General features: G+C 45.8%; 1 protein-coding gene across 1 annotated transcript; it reads right to left on the bottom strand.

The window, feature by feature from the left end:
• Nucleotides 1-18,824: 18,824 nt before the first annotated feature.
• On the bottom strand, nucleotides 18,825-23,618 carry LOC122942130 (adenosine deaminase-like). The gene is made up of 5 exons (XM_044299625.1): nucleotides 23,604-23,618; nucleotides 23,392-23,493; nucleotides 20,542-20,609; nucleotides 20,245-20,374; nucleotides 18,825-18,986 (listed from the first exon to the last, which is right to left on the bottom strand). Exons 1-5 carry the CDS (start codon nucleotides 23,616-23,618, stop codon nucleotides 18,891-18,893), a joined length of 411 nt encoding a protein of 136 aa, XP_044155560.1. The 3' UTR covers nucleotides 18,825-18,890.
• Between the last annotated feature and the right edge of the window lie 282 nt (nucleotides 23,619-23,900).

Raw genomic sequence — 23,900 nt, forward strand, 5'->3', positions numbered from 1 at the left:
TCCTTTTTCTTCTCCCCCTTTTCAGAATTTTAGAATTTCTCCACTTGGTCTAGTCCCGAAAAAAGAAAATAATTATTTTCGTCTGATTCATAATCTGTCTTTCCCTAAGGATGGATCTTTGAATGACACGATTGATAAGGAATGGTCTACAGTGCATTATGCATCTTTTGATTTGGCTTTATCTCTGTTACGTAAGGCAGGCAGAAATGCTCAGATGGCTAAAACAGATATTAAGTCAGCATTTAGACTATTACCTATCAATCCAGCTGGTTACAATTCACTAGGTTTCCATTTCAACGGTAAATTTTATTTTGATAAAGCTCTCCCAATGGGGTTCTCTCTTTCTTGTTAATTACTTTGAAGCCTTTTCTACCTTCTTACAATGGATGGTAGAGAAGCATTATAAATCTGGATATACAATTTATTATCTGGATGATTTTTTATTCATAGGCAAGGAAGGAACAGAACAATGCATTAATCTGCTGAATACTTTTTGTGGAATAGCAGAATATTTTAATATTCCGTTCGCTAAAGAAAAAACCGTATTGCCAACAACAAATATAAAATTCCTTGGAATCTTTATTGATTCAGAAAAAATGGAATTTAAAATTCCAGAGGAAAAATTATTCGCCACAAGGGTTCAACTTATTAATATGTTATCAGCAAAAAAAAGTACACTCAAGCGATTGCAATCAGTATTAGGTTCTTTGAATTTTATTTCCAGAGTTATTCCTATGGGCAGAATATTTTCTAAAAGACTATACGCTGCCACGGCTGGTGTTAAAAACCCATACGATCACATACGATTATCCTATCAATTGAAAGAGGATATTCGCATGTGGATAAGCTTTCTTGAAAATGTTTTCTTCTGGCAGAAAGGGAGGACAAATTACATTACTACCGGGAAACACTCTGTATGCAGCTTGTTGCAACTTACAGTGAGCAGACGCCTGCCGCCAGCATGTATGATAGGGAGACCCCCCTCCGCCCCCGCAGAGTCACCCCCTCCCACTGCCACAAGCAGCAGAGGCCACAGTAGCAATAGCAGCAGCCATTTCAGTCTCCTCAACATGATGGAGCAGTTTTTACATGTGCTGCTCCAAATGAGGCCAGTCAGCAAGCTGACAGCTCCCGCCTGAATGCCCAGGTTCAGGCCTACCTACTGTAAACTATGGCCAGTCTCCATCGCATACCCGGTTTGCTGGCCCCATGGATTTCTGGGCAGGCAGACTGGAGCGGTGGCACAAACTGGCACAGGACGCTCTCTATCTCCTTTATTGCCCTGCTTCCAGTGTCATCTCGGAGATGGTTTTCAGTGCTGCAGGGGGCGTGACACCCAAACAGACCCAGTTGTCCTTCGCCAGTGTCCAAAACATCACTTTTGCCAAAATGATACAAGCCTGGACTCATGAGGATTTTTAAACACTACTCCAGCTGATTCCAATGTATAGACCTAACTTGCCTTGTTGGCAGTACCCCATCTTGCCACTGTTGCTGTCTACAGTATCTGCCTATTATCACGTTCTGTGCAGCTGAGGCGGCTGTGGCGGCCTGCATCATGCTACTAATGCCTCTCAATCATCAGTTTAGAGGGGTTCTTCGGGAATTAAGAAAGTGAAAATACTCAAATATTACTTCCTTATAAATATATTCCCAATTACCTTACATTAGTTAAAATGGGTTGTTTTGTCTGGGGATAAATCATTAGAAAAAACTAAATGGCCGTTGTGGCCGCGGCCACGGTCAGTAAAGTGACGGGAGGGGGCTAGACAGTGGCTGGTGTGTGCCTGGATCCACGGGACGTGGGCCTGCCTAAAAGAGGGCCAACCCTAGGGAGAGTGGAAGAAATGGGGGGGAAAGGGTGGGTGAAGTGCGGTTGGCGGACGCGGTGAAGGTGAGCTGTGCGGGGGGGTTTAAGTAAGGGGACCTGGCCCCTCCCACAACAACAGGCTGCATGCAGCCTTAACTATTTGTGGCCGCGGCCACGGTCAGTAAAGTGACGGGAGGGGGCTAGACAGTGGCTGGTGTGTGCCTGGAGCCACGGGACGTGGGCCTGCCTAAAAGAGGGCCAAAGAGACACCAGGTAGGAGAAGTGCTGCTGTTTAATGCGTGTGGAACAGGGTTACAAAGCCAAGGAACGGAATACCTGTCGGGTTTCAGTCAGCGGATCCGGGATGTATCGAGAAAAACAGGCAGATCTCCACCTACCCATGTGACGGATGACGTGCGGAGGCGTCCCGTGCTTGGAAGCCGCTGAAGCCGCTCCGATGCGGAATGAATGTCCTGATATGGTTTTGGGGTCCACCCCCAACCCTGCGACCAGGGATCTGATGTGGGAGACAAACTGTGGCGTGGATAGGGGTTTCCCCTGGAATGGCAGCAACGGAGACTCTGGATCTGGAGATGGTGTGGAACCCAGGAGATGTTGGAGTACTACCACCGGACACCAGGCGTTCCCGGACTTGAAGAAACGGATCAGTACGGGAGGACCCGTCTGGGACGTCTTGGTGGAAGGCAGGCTTAATACCAGATGATCCTGGCTCCAGGATAGCTGTTTCTTTTTCAGGAAGACCGTTTTCAGGGAAGGAACTGAAAATTCTCCTGGACGAAGGAAGCCGTAGAAGCTTAGGTACATCGCGGCTTTGATGACCAGGCTAGTGAAATGGCCAAAAGGATTGCCATCTAGGGCTGCAGACAGCTGCCTAAACAGCTCACCGGAGACCGGCCGACGGGACGGGTTGGAGTCTTTACTGTTTTTCTCAATGCCTCTGAGCGTGGCCTTGACGGCTTGGGATGTGAACGCTGCGCGTACTTCTGGGTTCTGAAGGGCTAAGAAGTGCTGCGCCCCGGCCAGGTACAGACGTATGGTGCTGGGTGCCAGCTTGAGGTTGACATGGCAATGGGCCATGAAAGCCATGATGTACGCAATGAAGGACATCTCCTGTTGGGGATGGACCCTGGAAAACGCCTGGAAGTGGTTCCAACCAGTGCCGTAGTTGCGAGCCGTGTTGACCGAAAGGGATCGGTGCCTGAGGTCCTCGGCGGTTGCCAGCAGAGACCTCAGTCCAACATCAGGTCGCTGAAACCGGGAATCCGGGCCCCGGTCCGGTCTGCTTCTGGACATACCTGAAAGAAGGTGTGAAAATTGAACCTCGATAAGGCATCGGCCGCCGTGTTGCTGGTACCTGGGATATGGGAACATGAGAAATGAAAGTTATGGGTCATGGCCAGCCAGACCAGTTTGCGCAACAGGGACATGACCCTGGCCGACTTAGCTCGGCCTTTGGAGATGATGTCCACGAGGTCCTGGCTGTCAGACACAAACATGACGCTGGAATTCGCCCAGAGGTGACCCCAGACAGAAGCGGCCGCCACGATGGGGTAACATTCCAGGAATGGTGATGAGCTGAGGGACTGAGGGTCGGAACTGACCTGAGGAGGCCATGGGCCAGCCAGCCACTGGGACCCGAATATGGCCGCGAAACCCCGGGATGCTGCGGCATCGGCAAACACCCTGGTAGATGACTGGGACCATGAGGGGACAAACAGGCTGACCCCGTTCCAAGATAACAGAAAGCTGTCCCACATGCGTAAGTCTGCCATGGCAGCCCTGTCCAAGTGGACAATGCTGCTGGGTTCGGAGGCTGAGGGAAGGAGTGAGAGCAGCCGGGAAATGAAAGCCCTGCCCTGGGGCATGACCCTTAAGGCAAAGTTCAGCCGACCCAGGATGGACTGTAGCTCGACCTTGGTCACCTGGGACGAGGTGATGGCTCTGGCCACGACTTCCCGTATCTGGGACAGCTTTGCCTCTGGAAGCCTGGCTTCCATTCTGTCTGAGTCCAGGACAATGCCCAGGAAGGTGATGGAGGTGACCGGCCCCGCGGTCTTCCCCTGCGAAATTGGGATGGAAAGGGCGGCAAAGATCTCCAGGAGTGAGAGCAGCCCTGATGGTCGACCTAGCGGAGGTTCAATGAGGAGGAAGTCATCCAGGTAATGGATGACCGCTGGGGCGCTGCCGTGGTGGATCAGGATCCAGTGCAGGGCCTGCGCCAATTGGTCGAATAACCACGGGCTGCTTTTTGAGCCGAAGGTCAACCTGTTGGCAAAATAGAACCTGCCCTCCCACCTGATGCCATAGAACTGCCAAAGGTGAGGGGCAATGGGCAGCAGTTTGAAGGCGTCCGTAATGTCAGTTTTAGACAGCCAGGCGCCTTTCCCGGCGCTAAGGATGAGGGCAATGGCCTCGTCTATGGACGCATAGGTCATGGAAAATTCTTCCGAAGGGATGAGCGAATTGATGCTGGGGATGACGGAATCATGGGGGGCGGAGAGATCATAAATCAAACGTTTTTTATTTGAATCTTTTTTGGCCACGATGCCTATGGGACTGATCCGCCAGCGAGAGAAAGGAACCTGGTTGAAGGGGCCCAGGAGGAACCCTTTCTCCACCTCCGAATTCAGGAGTTCCTGTACAGCGGTGGGATCTGACCTGGCCGACTGCAGGTTGCCGCACTCCCAGGTGGAATGGGGTAGTGCCACCAACCCTGTGTCAAACCCGGAACAGAGGCCAGTGACCAGGAAGTCCACGAACCCTGGTACCGGATGGTCCCGTAACAAGAGAGCCAGGAGGTCGATGTCGCAGTCGGCTAGTCATAGGCGCTTGTACCCCTTCTTGGGACATGTGCACCTGGGGTGAGCCCTGAAGCAGATGGAGCAGATGTGCAGGGCCCTGCAACCGCTAAAAACACATGCACCAAAGTTAAAGTTGTTGCAAACTTGGCTGTTGCCAAGGTAGACAATGGGTCTGCCCAGCTTATCGGTGGTGGCGGGACTGCGGGAGACCAGGAATAGCCTTGTCTGGTTGGGCCGTGGCCGTTTGAGGGCACCACTCAGTAGAATGGAAAATCGACTGGCAGGTCGAACAAGCGGGGGCCCGGAGGCCGGCGAAATGCTGGCAGAACAACTCCATGTCCAGCGTGGCCCAGTTGACGGAGAACTGGAACTGGGCAAGCGCGGCGGCGGCCTTGGCTGAGAAGGAGCGGTGGTAGTCATAAAAAGCCGTGCCGCCGTACTTGTGCCCCAGTCCAGTGACCCTGTGTAGATACGTGTCCAGCTCCTCCCGGCGGGCCGGGGAAGCGGAGCAGAGCACGTCTCTAAACAGGCCGAAGGCCAAAACAAACTCGACGACAGAGAGCTTGCGGTTGAGACGTCCATCCTTGGCCCGAAGGACCACCGAGACCTCCCCGCAGTCAAAAGTCTTGCTGTCTGCGGCATCGTGGGACGCAATCAGGATGGACGCGAGATCCACGTCCTTGCCCGCCAAGATGTCCCTCCTGATGTGGTCGGGTACCAAGTGCGCAGGAGCCACCACCGGAGCAGCCGGGAACGTACCTGGAGTCGGAAGCTGCAACAGAGGGGGATCGGAGACGGGGACCACCGCCTGGGAAGACGCCGGTGTTCTGGACTCCAAGTCCACCACCCTGGTCCTGATGTCAGCAACGGACGAGATGAGTGAATCCAAGGAGGCCTGCAACAGCACCAGGGACTGCTGGATGGCTGGAGGTGGATCTTCCCCTTCAGGAGCGCTGGACTGGGTCATCAACAGGCGGTATAACTCGGCCTTCCTGGCTGACGCTGGGTGTCTGATGCCTCTCTTGGCCAATTCCGCAATGAGCCTCGGCACAGTCCATCTTCGGAGGGCAACTGGGCCGCCTTGGCTGGAGACTGACGTACCCGGGAGGGACAACATGTCGTCGACGTCCGAGACCTGTGACATGGCTTCAACGATGGCAGAGACCTTGCAACACCTGGAATTAGAGACAACAATACGGCCGCTGGAGAGGTCAAGGGGACGTGCACCCCGACTAAAAAGGTCGTGGCTGAACGTAAAAGAAGACGTACCTGGGAGCGTTGGGTCAACACCCTTGTCTTACCGTCAGAGGATGGACGGGAACGAACCGGCTGGACCTGGGAACTGGAAAGTTGGGAGTGACATGAGAAAAAAGCCGCGCGAGACTGGAACTATCGTGGGTGCGCGTGGACACCGTGACAGAGAAGACACCTGAACGCCTCAGGCAAGGATGGACAGTGAAGACACCTGACTGCTTCAGGGTACCTGGACGGAGAAGACACCTGAACGCTTCAGGGTGCCTGGACAGAGAAGACACCTGAACGCCTCAGGCAAGGATGGACAGTGAAGACACCTGACCGCTTCAGGGTACCTGGACGGAGAAGACACCTGAACGCTTCAGGGTGCCTGGACAGAGAAGACACCTGAACGCCTCAGGCAAGGAAGGACAGAGAAGACACCTGAACGCTTCAGGGTGCCTGGACAGAGAAGACGCCTGAACGCCTCAGGCAAGGAAGGACAGAGAAGATACCAGAACGCTGAGGGTACCTGGACGGAGAAGACACCTGAACGCTTCAGGGTGCCTGGACAGAGAAGACACCTGAACGCCTCAGGCAAGGATGGACCGAGAAGACACCTGAACGCTTCAGGGTACCTGGACAGAGAAGACACCTGAATGCCTCAGGCAAGGATGGACAGAGAAGACACCTGAACGCTTCAGGGTAGCTGGACAGAGAAGACACCTAAGTGCCTCGGGCAAGGAAAGACAGAAAAGATACCAGAACGCTTCAGGGTACCTGGATGGAGCAGACACCTGGACGCCTTGGGAAAAGATGGACGGAGAAGACCCATGAACGCTTCAGGGTACCTGTACAGAGAAGCCACCTGCACGCCTCAGGCAAAGATGGACCGAGAGGACCCCTGAACGCTTCAGGGAACCTGGAGAGAGAAGACACCTGAACGCCTCAGGCCAAGATGGACAGAAAGAACACCTGAACGTTTCAGGGTACCTGGAAAGAGAAGACACCTGAACGCCTCAGGCTAAGCAGGACAGAGGAGACACCTGAACGTCTCGGGTTGAGAGCGAGAACACATCCCCGTGTGCCCCCTGGGAGGCAACCCGGGATGTCGGGAGGAGGGACTGCCAGGAGCAGCCCCCGATTACCTACCTGAACCCTCAAGTATGAGTTTTCCCGCGAGCGGCCGACAGCGATTTCATGCAGGACCTAACCAGATGTCGGGAAAGTCGGAATAAGGTACGACGGGAACCACGAACGCTACTGGCACCTGGGAAAGGAACACACATGTGAACATGGAGAGTACCAAGGCGGGAGCCCCCAGGGGCCCCGCTGGGAGGCCGTGGGTAGGCCGGGGCATGAATGACCTGGAGCGCCCCTGACCTGCCCTGAACGTGTGTGACGGAACCGTGGCGTGTGCCGGCCTGGCAGGAGCGGGCCTGGGGGTGGGCATGCCGGGCCCGGCACGGCGACCTGAAGGGGCAGTGGGATGTGGAGGGGGTGTGGCCCGTGAATTGCCCATCTGGCCACCTGTGGCGGGCAATTTACCGCGTGCCAGGGCTCAGACCACCCAGTGTCGGTCATGACCCGGGAGCCATCCCAGGCTGGGCCTGGAGCAGGACGTGGCCCAGGCCACATGAGAGACCGGAATGTGGCCGCTGGACAGCGCGGGTGGCGGCTGCCTGAGCCCCCCGGCTGAGCAGTGGCAGCCCCACCGGGGCGGGAGGACAGAGTGCCCGCATGCCTCAGCCCCCACCGGGGCGTGTATTTTTTATTTTTTTTTGCACATGAGAAAAGACTGAGGGACACAATTGTGACGCTGTCTAAAGGGAAAAATGCCTCCGCCCACGGCAACCAATCACACCACAGCCTCCAATCTCCATGAGCAGAATTTGGAATGACAGCCGGGCCGTGACTGGTCGCCATGGGCAACAGCCAGCCTCCCCCCCAGACAGCTCCACAATCCACCCGACTCCTTTGGAAGCTTTTCCAACGCGAGGCTGCAGTGTCCAGTCAGATTGTAAGCGAAATGACACCTCTTTGTGGCCGGCGGTGTCCCCCCCCCCCCCCGGCGGCCCGTGAGCGAGTGCCGTGGTGCCGCGCATGCGTCCTGCCTCTCGCGAGAGGACGGGCGGCCCCGGACGGCGGAGAGGGGAGAGAGGGGAGCCTGCGGCGGCCGAAGGAGTGAGCCGGCGGTCGGACACGGCCCGGCAGGCGGGAGACCGGAGCCCACCATGGGAGCGCGTGGCGATACTTACCCGGGGCGCGTGCTTGCCGGAAGTGGCGTGCTTACCGGAAGTGACGTTCACATGAAGTGCGGTTGGCGGACGCGGTGAAGGTGAGCTGTGCGGGGGGGTTTAAGTAAGGGGACCTGGCCCCTCCCACAACAACAGGCTGCATGCAGCCTTAACTATTTGTCCTATTAGTACACACAGAACCTGTCCTAATCACACAGCAGGACAAATTACTACATAACACTGAGGTAAAGAGCTGCCTCATCCTCTCTGCTCTGTTTGTCAGGAATTATTAAGTACATATTAATACAGTTTAATATGGTTATCAGCTGAATCTCTGTAGGAATGGAGTTTATGAGCAGATGTGGCCGTTCGGTATTCGGCACATGCGCTGTGAGGAAGCAGGCAGCCTGCGAGCGCCCTTCACTCACTGCGCCTACGCCGAATACTGAAAGGCGAGAGATTTACACTGCAGATAGGGCCGGAGGTAGGAGACCAACGCTGCCTGGCCTTGTCAATCTACTGTAGCAGAGTGTGTCCAGAATGTAGTCTCTAGGAGCAGGGGCCACCCCCCCCCCCCCTGCTCCTAGAGGCTAATTAGCATATTATAAACATTTGTTTTTCTTAATAACGGTGTCAGGCAGTGAGATGGCACTAATATAGTTATGTTCAGCTGACATTAGCACATCGCTAATGTCAGCCAGCTTGATACCCATTTTTCAGGTGACAGAAACCCTTTAAATAAATACAGCACCAGAACCAAATGAATACAGCACCAGAACCAAGCTCATTACATAAATACAATACCAGGTATAAGCATATTGCATATATACAGCACTAGAAGAAATCTTTATTACATAAATATATAACCAAAACCAAGCACAGTTCTGTTCCAGCATACCAGCAGAATACCAGAATCGCCAGATCCAGCATATGCCAAACACTGCTGGCACCTGCCGGATCCCATTCACAATCATGGGGTCATTCGAGATCCTGCATGCAGCGGTGTTTTGTCCTTTGTTTTTGCCAGAATCTGCAACGGAGGCTTCTTCTGGAACCTCTGCAGTAGTTGTGCACGTACCCTAAGGGGTGCTATGGGTCACTCACAAGTTGGCCCAATTCAAATTCCTGCCATGGGGCCCAGTGATTTCTATGTATGCCCCTGGTCTGTGCCCTACGTGAACACAATCTTTGCGCTGTTCTTGCTTGGCAGTACACACACTTTCTTTGCATTTTAGTTGATTTGGTTCATCTGTAATTTCTCCTCCTCAAGTGTGTACCCTTGTGTTGAGATGATACAGCGGTCATTCTTAAATGTGACTTCATTGCCCCGTCCTGTGAGATTCCTCACAGGCAACAAATTCCTTTCAAGACTAGGGACATACAGCACATCCTTTACTGGAATCCTTCTGCTTTGTGTTGGGGAGAACTGAGAATTAATGTAGCCATCTCCTACTCCTTCGGAAGTCATATACTGACCATTAGCTCGGATCACATTCTCTCTGTCATCTTCACATCAGTGTTGTTAATTCTGGTTTTGAGATCAAACAGAGGATCTCAAAACCGGAATTAAACGGATCCGTGCCATTTTCATCCGGATGCATCCATTTTGACCGGATCTGGTTGTATTAAATCAAGACTAAAAACCAGATCTGGTTAATGGGCAACGCATCCATTTTTTCGCTAACAAAAAAACTGGATCCAACACCATTGACTTACATTGATTTTCATGCCAGATTTGTTTTGTTCAGTTTCGCAAACCAGACAAAAAAATGCAGCTTGCGTATTTTTTTTGTCTATCACCAAAACGCAACAAAACGGAACGGATGAATACTTATGCATCCTGATCAGTTTTGTCCCCATTGACAATGAATGTCTCTGCCAGATCTCAAAACCAGAATTGAAAACGCAAATGTGAAAGTGATCTAACTGTGGTCAAGGTTAGAGAAGACGTTTCTGTCATTTGTCATATGAATAGTTGCTCAAGAGTCTATGCACCATACATGGGTTGATGTACGTGAATTAATAATAAATGCAGTTTCAGTTCTTGGAGTGTTACTTTCTTCACTGACAGCACTTTTTCCGATTTTCTTTTGAACTCATCTACAAGCAAGGGGTTCTCCGAGAATGAAGAAAATGAAAATACTTAAAGGCTATGGACACCTTTGTGCACTAAAAATCAATAAACCCATATCTTACCGTAATGCAGCACATAATAAAATTGCACTTGTTTGTTTACTGGTATCAGCTTTGCCTCACATGTTCTCAGAAATGCTCTTCTATGAGTTTTGCTGACTGATGTCATCTCCTGTAAGAATCTGTAGGAGTTCCTGTTGATTTCACATACACCAGCACAAGCTCTGCTGCCCCGCACCCACATCCTGTTACACAGCACAGCAAGCAGCCACTTACATACACGCTGCTGGAACAACCAAGTAACTTGGTGGTAAGATTTCATTCCAATCCACAACATGGTGAGTCTTTTTTTTTAAAATATAATCTCTTTATTGAGGTGAGAGATTCCATACAATAAATATGCAAGTACAAGTCATAAATGACAATAGTTGTGACAAATATTATTGTACAGACAAATGTCATTGCTCAGCTCTCAAATCCATGTTTCACAATTTATTTATCTCCACATCCTACCCTATTAACGGGAGTAGCGTCTGGGTTCGATTTTGCTTAGTAGCGGTCACAGGAACCCCTCGCTTCCTGTCTTCCTGTTCACTATGCACCCGGTTAAAATCTCCCGCCACCAATAACATTTGCGAATCAGAATGTCCCTCTCTAGGGACTTGTAAAAGACTGCCTGGGAATTATTGGGGGCATAGACATTATGCATTACTATCTGACCTGCTGGTGAATCTATACATAAACGCATCCATCTCCCCTGCTTGTCCGTTGACATAGATGAGATATCATAACGCAGACGTTTATGGAACAGAACCATGATTCCCGCTTTTTTGCCCATTGAGGGCGAACCCACTACCTGTTCCACCCATAATCTTCGCATCCTTACAAAATCCACCTCTTCCAAATGGGTCTCCTGCAGAAATGCGACATCAACTCTAAGTTTTTTAAGATGGCGTAACACCGCCATTCGTTTAGCGGGGGACCGGGGGCCTTTAACATTCCATGTGGCCACCCTCATAGTTGTTTCTCAATTTAGAGATCTCTGCAGGAGGAACCATTCGGAACAAGCAACCAATGTATCTCACATAATGGCATCTAGGCATCTTCACTTCAACTCGTCCCAGATCAGTGTTCACACCCTCCCCACCCCCTCCCGCCACCCCATACCTCCTCAACCAAACCCACAACATAAACATCCATATTTTCGACTTCACTTTTTTCGCACATCCTATAGTGTAGCAGTTGTCACTACAAAAATCTAACTGATTCATTAACTCTCTCCCACTATGCCTCACCCTCCAGCCCGTATTATTAAGTATAACAGGTATCTATAAACTCAATATGAATGAACCATAAGTCCACTGTTATCTCACGTGTCCCTTCAGGGAGTCCCCATCAGATGCAGTCAATACTCAGTGTTGCCCGCTTTTCATTCAGGGTCAGCTTCCTGCTGATCCGATCCCTTGGCTCTTGGCGTCGATCTTATATATGACGTAAATAAACATCCATGAAGGTATACCGATATAAACCAAGAGCACGCTATCCTATCTGAATGACAGGCATGGTTCCTAGCTGATAATGTAAGCTGCTATAAAAGACCAGGAAAAGACATGAAAAACACAATATGCATACAGATGCTAGAAAACTCTGCCCCGTAATACGCCATTACTGTCCCCTGTATGCCAACACTGTCCCTTGTGTGTCGCCGCTCTGCCCCCTTTATGCCCATTGTGCAAAAGATATAATGGGCTCTAGAAAACTCTGTCCCCTAATATGTCATCACTCTACCTGGATACTAGAAACACAAAAGGGGGGGGGGATGGTCAGCACATCCCAATGCGCAGGTGCACGTTGCTGATGTGGCGGCAAATATACATATGACAAACACATGGTGCAACAGCACTCTACAAACCAAAAGTAGAGTACAAAAGTATATTACATTGCAAATGCTATGCTAATAACTTAGAGATGCTTAACAAATACATTTTGTACAAAATCATTTGAGCCCGTCTGCCGCACGCCAAGGAGATCTCTATAAGACGGGTCCTAACACTAAAGCTCATCTGTTGGGTGCCATAACAGCGACCATGAAATCCAGGAAGTGCAGGTCCCACATGCATGCTGGGCCCCCTTTGATTTATGTCTATGTGGAGCCAAAATGGCCTTCACTGAATCCAGGGGCTACAAGTACCAGCATGCATGCTGAGCAGACTATATACTCAATCTAATTAAAATCAGCCTGTGAGGCAGGGGAGGGGCAGGAGGGAGTGCACGACCATAGGAGTCAGCCACAACTCCTATACATAATACTAGAAATACAAAAGGAGGGGGGTCAGCACATCCCAATGCGCAGGTGCACGTTGCTGATGGCTGCAAATATACATCTGACAAACACATGGTGCAACAGCACTCTACAAACCAAAAGTAGAGTACAAAAGTATATTACATTGCAAATGCTATGCTAATAACTTAGAGATGCTTAGCAAATACATTTTGTACAAAATCATTTGAGCCCGTCTGCCGCACGCCAAGGCGATCTCTATAAGACAGGTTTTAATTAGATTTTAATTAGATTGAGTACATAATCTGCTCAGCATGCATGCTGGCACTTGTAGCCTCTGGATTCAATGAAGGCGATTTTGGCTCCACATAGACATAAATCAAAGGGGGCCCAGCATGCATGTGGGACCTGCACTTCCTGGATTTCATGGTCGCTGTTATGGCACCCAACAGGTGAGCTTTAGTGTTAGGACCCGTCTTAGAGATCGCCTTGGCGTGCGGCAGACGGGCTCAAATGATTTTGTACAAAATGTATTTGCTAAGCATCTCTAAGTTATTAGCATAGCATTTGCAATGTAATATACTTTGTACTCTACTTTTGGTTTGTAGAGTGCTGTTGCACCATGTGTTTGTCAGATGTATATTTGCCGCCACATCAGCAAAGTGCACCTGCCCTTTTTGTGTTTCTAGTATCCAGGTAGAGTGCACTGATGACATATTAGGGGACATAGTTTTCTAGAGCCCATTATATCTTTTGCACAATGGGCATACAGGGGGCCGAGCGGTGACACACAAGGGACAGTGTTGGCATACAGAGGACAGTAATGGCGTATTACGGGGCAATGTTTTCTAGCATCTGTATGCATATTGTGTTTTTCATGTCTTTTCCTGGTCTTTTATAGCAGCTTACATTATCAGCTAGGAACCATGCCTGTCATTCAGATAGGATAGCGTGCTCTTGGTTTATATCTGTATACCTTCATGGATGTTTACTTACGTCATATATGTCTGTGTTTGTATGTGTATTGCCATGCACAGTAATGTATTATATGTATTGTCATATGTCAGACTGCATTAGTAAGTGCATTATTTTTCTGCTCCTCAGTTTTATCTCGCTGATAAATATTCTTGCAATAAAGACGAAGTTGGACGTTACTCCATTGTCAATTCATTGCCGGAAAAAATGTTTAGCTGTCTGTTAAGCTATGTACCTTCACACATAAGGAGGACAGAACATGCCTGCTGCATTTTTTCACACAATGTGCTTTATTGCTAATAAACTTATATTATATTCTAACCTTCTAGTGCCACCTACTGTCCAAACACTTCAATGTCTCTCTTTTCTTCAATAACTCACTATATGCCTGTTCTCTGTTATTATCCTGTAGGTTCTTACTTATTTCATCCAAATGTTTCACTTTTATTGGTTTGTATTGTAATGCTTTGTATGTGTGTACATAAGGAACTAATCACTGCCTATGTCTGGCTACCATCAACCGGCCCACACTGGAAAGGGGAAGGTACCTGGTTGTAAAGATATTTACAGCTTCACTTTTATTAAATAAGTATTAAAAACTTATGTAGTAAAGATTGGGTCACCAACCTCACAATTGTCACACAGCACACACACACAGTAAACCGCAGTAGGTGTCCGCTACAGATTAAGGCCTCATGCACACAAAGGTATTTTATTTCCGTGTCCGCTCTGGGGTTTTTTGCGGACCGTATATGGAACCATTCATTTCAATGGGTCCGCAAAAAAACTGAAGTTACTCCGTGTGCATTCCGTTTCCGTATGTCTGTATTTCCGTTCCGCAAAAAAATAGAACACGTCCTATTATTATCCGCATTACAGACAAGGATAGTACTGTTCTGTTAGGGGCCTGTCTGTTCCGTTCCGCAAAATACGGAATGCACACGGACGTCATCCGTGTTTTTTTGCGGTCCGCAAAATACATGTGGTCGTGTGCTGTAAGGCCTCAAGCTCAATTCAGTTGGGCTAAACTGCAAGCATGTCTGTGGATTTTATATTGCCAGAGGGTTTTCTGAAAAGAAAACACAGTCTCCTTCTTGCAGGCCATGGCCTGCTTCTGCTGGCAAGGTCCCTCTCCTTCCAAAGGCATTTAGAGGGCTTCTCCGTACTTTCTTAGTGCCCTTCGTGCCACCACACAGAAAATGCATCTGCATTGTGCCCCCTTCACAGTAGTTATGCCCACATTGTGCCCACTTCACAGTAGTGATGCCCACATTGTGCCCCTTTACAGTAATTATGTCCACATTGTGCCCACTTCTCAGTAGTGATGCCCATATTGTGCCCGCTTTGCAGTATTTATCCCCAGTAGTTATGCCCACCCCATTCACTGTAAATATCGTCATTGGTTTCCAAACAGAATCTGGATTGATAGCGAAAGACGATACGGTTGCAGTCCGTAGCAGTCCAGGTTTCTCATTCACAACCGTACTGCAAACAAAGGTGATAGTGGCAGGCTGTTAATTTCCTTCTGCTAAGCGCCTGTAATGAATGTTCCACCTATAGTGGACAATAAAACCGTGGGAGCTGCCTATGCTTATCGATGGATCAAACGATCCTCTCCATGGAGCTCACCTCCATGCAGGTAGGTCTTTTTGCGGAATGGATGGATCGCGGAACCCATTCAAATGAATGTGTCTGCGATCTGCATGCAGCTGTCCCACGGTCGGTGCCCGTGCAAATTGCGGTAAGCAGCACAGGCACGGAGCCCTTCCTTTCATGGGCAAGAGGCCAGCTATTTCTTGTTACCTTGCCTCACAAAAAGTGTAATATAAAGCAACCAAAAACTAGTACCAACAAAACTGCCACCCTATCCCGTAGTTTCTAAAATGGGGTAACTTTTTGGGAGTTTCTACTCTAGGGGTGCATCAGGGGGGCTTCAAATGGGACATGGTGTCAAAAAAACAGTCCAGCAAAATCTGCCTTCCAAAAACCATATGGCATTCCTTTCCTTCTGCACCATGCTGTGTGCCCGTACAGCAGTTTACGACCACATATGGGGTGTTTCTGTAAACTACAGAATTAGGGCCATAAATATTGAGTTTTGTTTGGCTGTTAACCCTTGCTTTGTAACTGGAAAAAATATATTAAAATGGAAAATCTGCCAAAAAAGTGAAATTTTCTAATTGTATCTCTATTTTCCATTAATTCTTGTGGAACACCTAAAGGGTTAACAATGTTTGTAAAATCAGTTTTAAATACTTTGAGGGGTGTAGTTTCTAAAATGGGGTCATTTTCTAGGAGTTTCTACTCTAGGGGTGCATCAGGTGGGATTCAAATGGGACATGGTGTCAAAAAAACAGTCCAGCAAACTCTGCCTTCCAAAAACCGTATGGCATTCCTTTCCTTCTGCGCCCTGCCGTGTGCCCGTACAGCAGTTTATGACCACATATGGGGTGTTTCTGTAAACTACAGAATCAGGGCCATAAATATTGAGTTTTGTTTGGCTGTTAACCCTTGCTTTGTAACTGGGAAATAAAATATTAAAATGGAAAAACTGCCAAAAAAGTGAAATTTTGAAATGGTATCTCTATTTTTCATAAATTTTTATGGAACACCTAAAGGGTTAACAAAATTTGTAAAATCAGTTTTGAATACCTTGAGGGGTGTAGTTTGCAGAATGGTGGTCGTTTTTGGGTGGTTTCTATTATGTAAGCCTCACAAAGTGACTTCAGACCTGAACTGGTCCTTAAAAAGTGGGTTTTTGAAAATTTCAGAAGAATTTCAAGATTTGCTTCTAAACTTCTAAGTCTTGTAACATCCCAAAAAAATTAAATATAATTCCCAAAATGATCCAAACATGAAGTAGACATATGGGGAATGTAAAGTAATAACTATTTTTGGAGGTATTACTATGTATTATAGAAGTAGAGAAATTGAAACTTAAAAATGTGGTAATTCTTCCATATCAATCACAGAGCATACAGAGCATTCAGAAAGTCTTCAAACCCTTTCACTTTTTTCAGATTTGGTTATGTGATTTGTGCTAAAATTAAACATTTCCCCCACCAATCTGAACTCAATTCAAAAATAAAAACCACATTTTTGAAATGTTTGCAAATTTATTAAAAAGGAAAAACTAAAATTATGCATAAATATAAGGATTCAGACCCTTTGATATGAAACATGAAATTTAGTTCTGGGGGGCTCCCATTTCTCTTGATCATCTTTGAGATGTTTGTACACCTTGATTGGAGTCCACCTGAGGTAAATTCAGTTGATTGGACATGATTTGGAAAAAGCCCCCTGTCTATATATGGTCTCACAGCTCACAAAGAATATCAGAGCAAAAACCCGGGGGGCAGGCGGGCCCAGAGACAGGATTGTGTGGAGTCACAGATCTGGAGAAGGGGACATAAAAAGCATCTGCTGCAGTGAAAGTTCCCAAAAGCACAGTGGCCTCCATAATTCTTAAATGGAAAAAGTTTGGAACAACCAGGACTCTTCCTAGAACTGACAGTCCCACCAACTAAGTAATCAGGGACAAGGACTTTGGTAAGAGAGGTCACCAGGGACCCAATGGCCACTCTAGCTGAGCTCTAAAGATTCTGTGGAGAAACTTCCACAAGTTTAACCAGCACTGCAGCACTCCACCAATCTGGGCATTATGGCACAGTTGCTGAAAAGAAGCCTCTCTTCAATAAAAGACATATGAAAGTTTGTAAAATAGCACCTAAAGGACTCTCAGATTGTGAGGAAGAAGATTCTCTGGTCTGATCAAACCAAGATAGATTTTTTTTTTCCAACCTGACAGAGCTTTAGAGGATCTGCAGAAAAGAATGATAGAAAATCCCCAAATCCAGGTGTGCAAACTTTGTGGCATTATACCGGAAACTGGAGGTTGTAATCACTGCCAACGTTCCTTCATCTAAGTCCTGAGTAAAGGATCTGGATACTTGCAATGATTTTAGTTTTTCCTTTTCAATAAAGGCCACAACATAACAAAATGTAAAATAAAGTGAAAGACTTTACAAATGCACTGTACATTCTCTCCAATTGTCACATATGATGGGGAGTCTTTTTTTATTCATAAAAGGAGCCAAAAGATGAGCATCTGCTCAGCTAATCAGTTCTCTATGTCTAATTAAATGTTTAAACCCCTCAGATGCAGAAGCCAACCACTTACTGTATGTGGTTTCACAGAAAAAAATGAAAAAAAGAACTTTTCCCCTATAGGGTTTTATTAGTGAAAAAATTATTGCAAAAAATAGCTGTAACAACCCATACTATTAAAAAAATGTATCAGTTACAGTAAACACAGTAAAATAAAAAAATAAAAAACAATACCCGAATTGTTGTTTTCTATTCATGTCACTTACCAAAAGCAAAAATAGTACCAATGAAAACTACAAATTATTCCACAAAAAACAAGCCGTCTCACAGTTATACATTTGGAAAAATCCCAATGTTATGGTTCTTGGAATGTGGCGACACAAAAACAAATCTTCTTGTGAAAAAATGTTTTTATTATGCATTAATAAAACATAACTATATAAGTCTGGAATAATTATAACCATCCTAACCCAGAAAATAAAGTTATAATTTTACTGTATTTAAACCACATAGTGAACTGTGCTCTTTTTTTTATCTTCCGCCACTTCCCAAAAAAAAATCCCATTTTTTTTAATGGTTCCTCTAAATTCATTCCTCTAAAATAAAAAATTCAACCCATCCTGCAAAGTTCATTGTCTCATGCAGATAAACTGAAGATTTAGTTAAAGGGAACCTATCACCTCCAAAAACCATCCCAAGTCGCCAGCAGTACCTGACAGTAGCCAGCAGTGTGTTTCCGACGTTAATTTTCTTCCTGAAGGCCGATGCGGCTAAAGCTCAGAAAACGTTATTTTATCCCCTGCCGGCGCGCTTCTCTAGTCATGCTTGAAGTCAATGGGGCAGCGGCCTCCTTGCTGCAAGTCAAGATAACGACGACCCCTTCACTGTGACTGACAGCTGGCAGTTTGGCTGGCTTTGCCGAACTCTCTGCATAAGCGCTGTCAGTCAAGGGGCGTGGTTATCTTGACTTGAAGCAAGGAGCCCGCTGCCCCCTTGACTTCAAACATGACTAGAGAAGCGCGCCGGCAGGGAATAAAATAACGTTTTCTGAGCTTCAGCCGCATCGGCCTTTAGGAAGAAAATGATCGTCGGAAACACGCTGCTGGCTACTGTCAGGTACTGCTGGCGGCTTGGGATGGTTTTTGGAGGTGACAGGTTCCCTTTAGAATGTGTGACCACTGAAACACAGAGGATGGGAGGAGTTACTACTAAAGAATTGCAAAATGCATTAAAATTCTCAGGTTGTAGTGTTCTGAAGCTGCTCGGGTCATTGGTGCATTCATATTTATCAGTTAAAGATCAATCATCCCGTACGCATTGTACAATAAACCAAGCAGTTGCTTCTTTTCTTCCTCAGGCAAAAAGCAAGAGCGGGCAGCATTGATATTCTAGGAAGGATAGAAAAGAAGCCATGTTATTTACAGCTGTAGGGAAAATGAACATTTCTGGGACAAGAAGGAGCCTCATTCTTGGTTTTCTTACGATCCAAGGCTTCACCTTCAATGGAAGGATTCAGGGACCTGTAGGGATCACATTAGGGCACACCCACACGGGGTGTGTATGCTGCAGATTTTCTGCCACAATTAAGAATGAGATTTGAACAAATATACACATGAAAATTTACATTAAGGTGGTTTTAAATCCTCAGTCCGTCAATTTATGGTGCGGATTTCCACTGTAAATTTCACCCGTTGTGATTTATAGGGTGAAATCTGTGGCAAATCCGCATGTAACTTATAGAATATATTTAATTCAATAGAGAATGGTGTAATTAGCAAATTTTTAAATCACTTCATTTAAAAAATAGGCCTGCATCCACCTGAAGAAAAGCTGTAAAGTCATGGCCACCAGGGGTCTCGCTTTCACCTAAAGTTTATTCCACTGTTGTTAGTCTAGGTCCATCTCTAGTAACAGAGACTGTTCACAGGAAATGGGGGGCATATCAGAGCTAGCTGAGCCCCTAAACCTGATAGAAGAACTGCTTCTTTACGGCTTCTGAGGAGCAGAGAAGCTCCTGTGTGTCTGTACGCCAGATCCCCCCCCCCCCCTCCCCTTTCTCCGTATCAGCTTTCTGAGCTCCCTAGAAGAAAATAAATATAGTGGGAAGTGAGGTCACTACATAAAGTACTGGCAGATTCCACAGAAAATAAGACACCGCTTGCATTTGTGAGAAATGCATCTAGCTGTGCAAGTGAAACTGAATAATATAGCTGGGGAAGACATTAGGGAAGCCCAAGAAAGGCCTGCTTCTTCACAGTTATGATTCTACAATGAAGCACAGCCATTCCACAAACTTTTAGGGAAGATTCAGGTATGCTTTAAAAAGCATCTGTCTGCAGGATCAATCCTATCAAACAAAATCTACCTGGTAGGGTGGATACAGGTAATTCAATTTATTGTTTAGGCAAATTAGGTATTCAGTGCACTGAGGGGAAGTAAGCAAATGAGGTCTTCATGCACTGAGGGGAAGGCCTAGCGCTTTGGTGCACTTCAGTTCCTCAGCTTTCCAGTGCATTTTATGCTACATGTGCATGTACCCTAATGGTTATTTGTAGAGAAAACCCTTGCAAACACTACATAAGCCATTCACTTAAAAAAAATAATTGCAGGAAATGGGTGCAAATCATTCTGGGGATGCGCACTTACCATCCGCATGAAATCCTCTTCATTGAATCCCATGTAAGTCTTTGCAATGTTATAATCAGTTTCCAGTGAAGAATTCATGGGAAGGGGTCCGTCATTACTTAAAGAGCAATTGGCGCCATCTTTTTTAAACCTGGTTTAAATAACAATAACAACCACAAGAATGTGTCCATGTATTGTATGCATGTTGTTACCTAAAACTAGCTACAAAGAAAACTGCAATATGTTTAGGACCTGCTGGATATTGGGATGACTATCTAAAATCTTCGATTCCCACCTGCTTTGTGATGTGAAACTTACTGGATTAGGGGATGCTTTGTAAAGTCTGAGTCACACGCGCCAGTGACGTAACTTGACCACGGACACATCTGCAAAATAAGACAATAAGTGTTCTGATAATGGTATAATTTATTCTCTGTAATTCCAGAACTTACAAATATCAGCTGCTCTGATGTTCACATTCATAAATGGGGAGGGTTCATATGCAGTACAATATGACATGAGAAAGGGACATTAGTGGGAAAGAAGATGCAGAACATACGCCATTCTGTTCTAATCTATATAGTAGGGTGATCAGCTATATGTAATCATGAGATCAGATTGTGGTCAGTATAGAACTACTGTATTGAGTGCAGATACTTGCATTTCCGCTTTGTATGTATTAATGTTCTCTACCAGTCAGTATAGACTGTTGGATCTTCTGGATTAAAGGGAGTTTCTTACCAGGAAATTCACTTTTAAATGAAGTACAACGGCTTATAGGGCTAGCCCAGCTGAATGTAATGATATAAGTGAAATGTTTTTACTTAGCAATCCGTTGCTTCATTCTAGAGGAAAAGTACTGTTGTGCCTTTTCATAGGTGTATAACATTTATATCAAAATATCCTAATTATAGTGGATATATAATAGGCCATGTTGTGTTATATTCACCATTGTGTATGTATTTTAAAGTAGGCCGAAAGAGGTTCATGGAAAGGACATGGTTCATAAGGTTTCTTTTCTATAAGATGTGCCAGTCTGGGAAGAGTCATTCTTGTCTCCTTATGGATTTATAACTGAGATAAGGATATTCTCTAGACTCTCTGGTGCTAATTACCCCTACGGTTTAATGTCTATTGATGAAGCAGAAAATCTGTGATGTATATTTATATGTATAATGAACATTAAGTTTTAGTATAAGATAATCAATAGGACATATGTATCGTTTTATATTGTTGAATATTATGAAGGACGTCAATGCATTTATTATCTTATATATCTCTCACTAGGAACGCATACACTTCTAAAGCATGAATTTAAAGTGTAGACTGTGGAAATGAGTCCTTGTTCAGGGAAGATGGTGTTATTTTAACTAACAATCAAGCAACCATTGGAGTAACCGAGGAGACACACATATCTGTGAGAATAAAGGGTCCATTATATTCTTACCGGTACATAAATCTGAGAGTATGGGAAAAGTCTAAATGGTGCCACAAAGTCTATGCCAAAAATCTATGTCAAAAATAATCCCTTAGCTCTGAATTAGGATCCCATATATTATGTGTATAGAATGTAAGAGATATCAGACCTGGACATTTGACCCTTAATGGTGATGATGCTAGTAGCTTATGCAATAGTGCCACCTAGGTATGAATAGGTAACATTGCACCAACAGCTCAAATGAATTCTGGGTGATATAGTGACATCACAGTCATTATCATATGTACACGCCTAACTGACAATGATTGGAAAACTCCAAGTTTGTGGTCATAAACCACACACACACGGAAAAAAAACAACAACAGGGGGCAACAGAAGACACAAAAAAACAGAGAAACAAAGAAAGGAAGCACACCCTAGGAGAAAATCCAATGATGAGAACAGACTTTAGAGCTGACTTCCCCTAGACTCTGCATATCAACTGCACTCTCGGGTAATGTGTCGTTTTATTATATGTAGTATTGATTAACCGCATTAGCTTGATATTTAAGAAAATCCCCGCTTTATTGCGGATGTGTAATATTAGATGTACTACATCAATATTATCACTATTCAGTAAAGATGCATATCACTGAATAAAAGATCGAATATTGATATCAAGAAAATCTCTCTGATTGGAATATTTCAAGGCTTGATAATTTATCATTTGTGTAGCAATACTACATACCCGATATCCGAGATTGGTTATAGTTTGAGCAGAGCAAGGGTTCGTATCTACCCTAATCAGTGTTGAATTTATTGTATAATATCAACTGATAAATATCTCATAATTGTCGTTGAGACGCTTGTATTACATTTTGATGTTTGAGAGGTGGTATGGAACGCTGGTAGTCGTATTAGAGCCATCTAGTGGCTAATTTTAGGTACTGCATATAACTGTGTGTTATTGCATATTATTTGTTTAAAGTAATATTAAAGTTTCACATTCATTAAGCTTTGATTTGATGCATTTTAAATTATTGCATAATAAATAATTAATATTTTTGCATAGACGCTTGTACCTTATTTTACTGATTGCACAACATAACTAAATTAACAACGATCTCTTTTTGAGGTGTTTTATATGTCCACCTCTAGGATCAACTCCCTTTGAAATTTTTCCTTTGATCCTATTTTTTTTATAAAGCATTCGCTTTATATCCCCGACATACATACGCAGTTAAGTGCACCAAGGGGCAGACCCAAGCCACTCTGTGCACCCTTGCTCCTCCTGCTTTCTCTGCCAGCCCCTCCCAATTTTTTTTGATTGACAAAGCCAGATTCCTGCATCCTCATCTCGCCTGGCCATGTCAATCAAGAAGGAAATAGAGGGGCTGACTGAGGAAGCAGGAGGAGCAATGGTGCACACAGTAACTTGGGCCCACCCTCAGTGCACTTAACTGCTCATTTGCATATGAATTAAAAGTACTTTTTTCTAAACAATTTGGCAAAAGATCACTAAGAAAAAGATATCATTACATTGAGCTGAACAAGCTCTACGAGGTACTGTGTCTGATTTACCTGTGAATTTCCTGGTGACAGATTCCCTTTAAATGTGAGAAGAGGCACTACTGTGTAAGGCAGGGGAGAGGGGTCCTGTGTTGTAAGGTGTGTAGAAGCAGCATTGTAATTACAAGTACAGAGTGACAAAGGGGGGAGGATTTGTGTTCTTTCCATAAAATGTAACTGACCTCAAAGTGCATGTCCATTTGGAGCAGTCTCTTATATAGTGCCGGATCCTCCACGGTATGGTAGCCATGTCCGATTCTCTCAGCCTTCAGTAGCTCTACAGCCTGAGAATTTAAGCAACTGTAACAAGTCGATGCAGGGTCTTTTATGCCCTCATGTACCAGGCTGCTACCTACAGCCTAATTGTGCCCTCAATATACCCTATAACACATACCTGTGTCTCTATCATTGCTCCCTATAACACATATCCATATCCCCATCATTACTCAGTATAACACATACTCATATCCCTATCATTACTCCCTATAACACATACCCATGTCTCTATCATTACTCCCTATAACACATACCCATGTCCCTATCATTACTCCCTATAACACCTACCCATGTCCCTATCAATACTCCCTATAACACATATCCGCGCTTTCCTTAACTTTGAATCTGCGAAAATGCTTGTACATGCCTTCATCATCTCCAGCCTAGACTACTGTAACATCCTCCTCTGTGGCCT

Source organism: Bufo gargarizans, chromosome 6 (assembly GCF_014858855.1).
Source record: "Bufo gargarizans isolate SCDJY-AF-19 chromosome 6, ASM1485885v1, whole genome shotgun sequence".
Taxonomy (NCBI): Eukaryota; Metazoa; Chordata; class Amphibia; order Anura; family Bufonidae; genus Bufo; species Bufo gargarizans.

Bases quoted from the DNA above. Each gene is read 5' to 3' on its own strand.
- LOC122942130 (XM_044299625.1), bottom strand. The intron at 20,610-23,391 runs GTCAGTTACATT...CTTATTTTGCAG, and splicing joins AAATGGACATGCACTTTGAG to ATGTGTCCGTGGTCAAGTTA. The intron at 18,987-20,244 runs GTAAGTGCGCAT...TATCCTTCCTAG, and splicing joins AAGAGGATTTCATGCGGATG to AATATCAATGCTGCCCGCTC.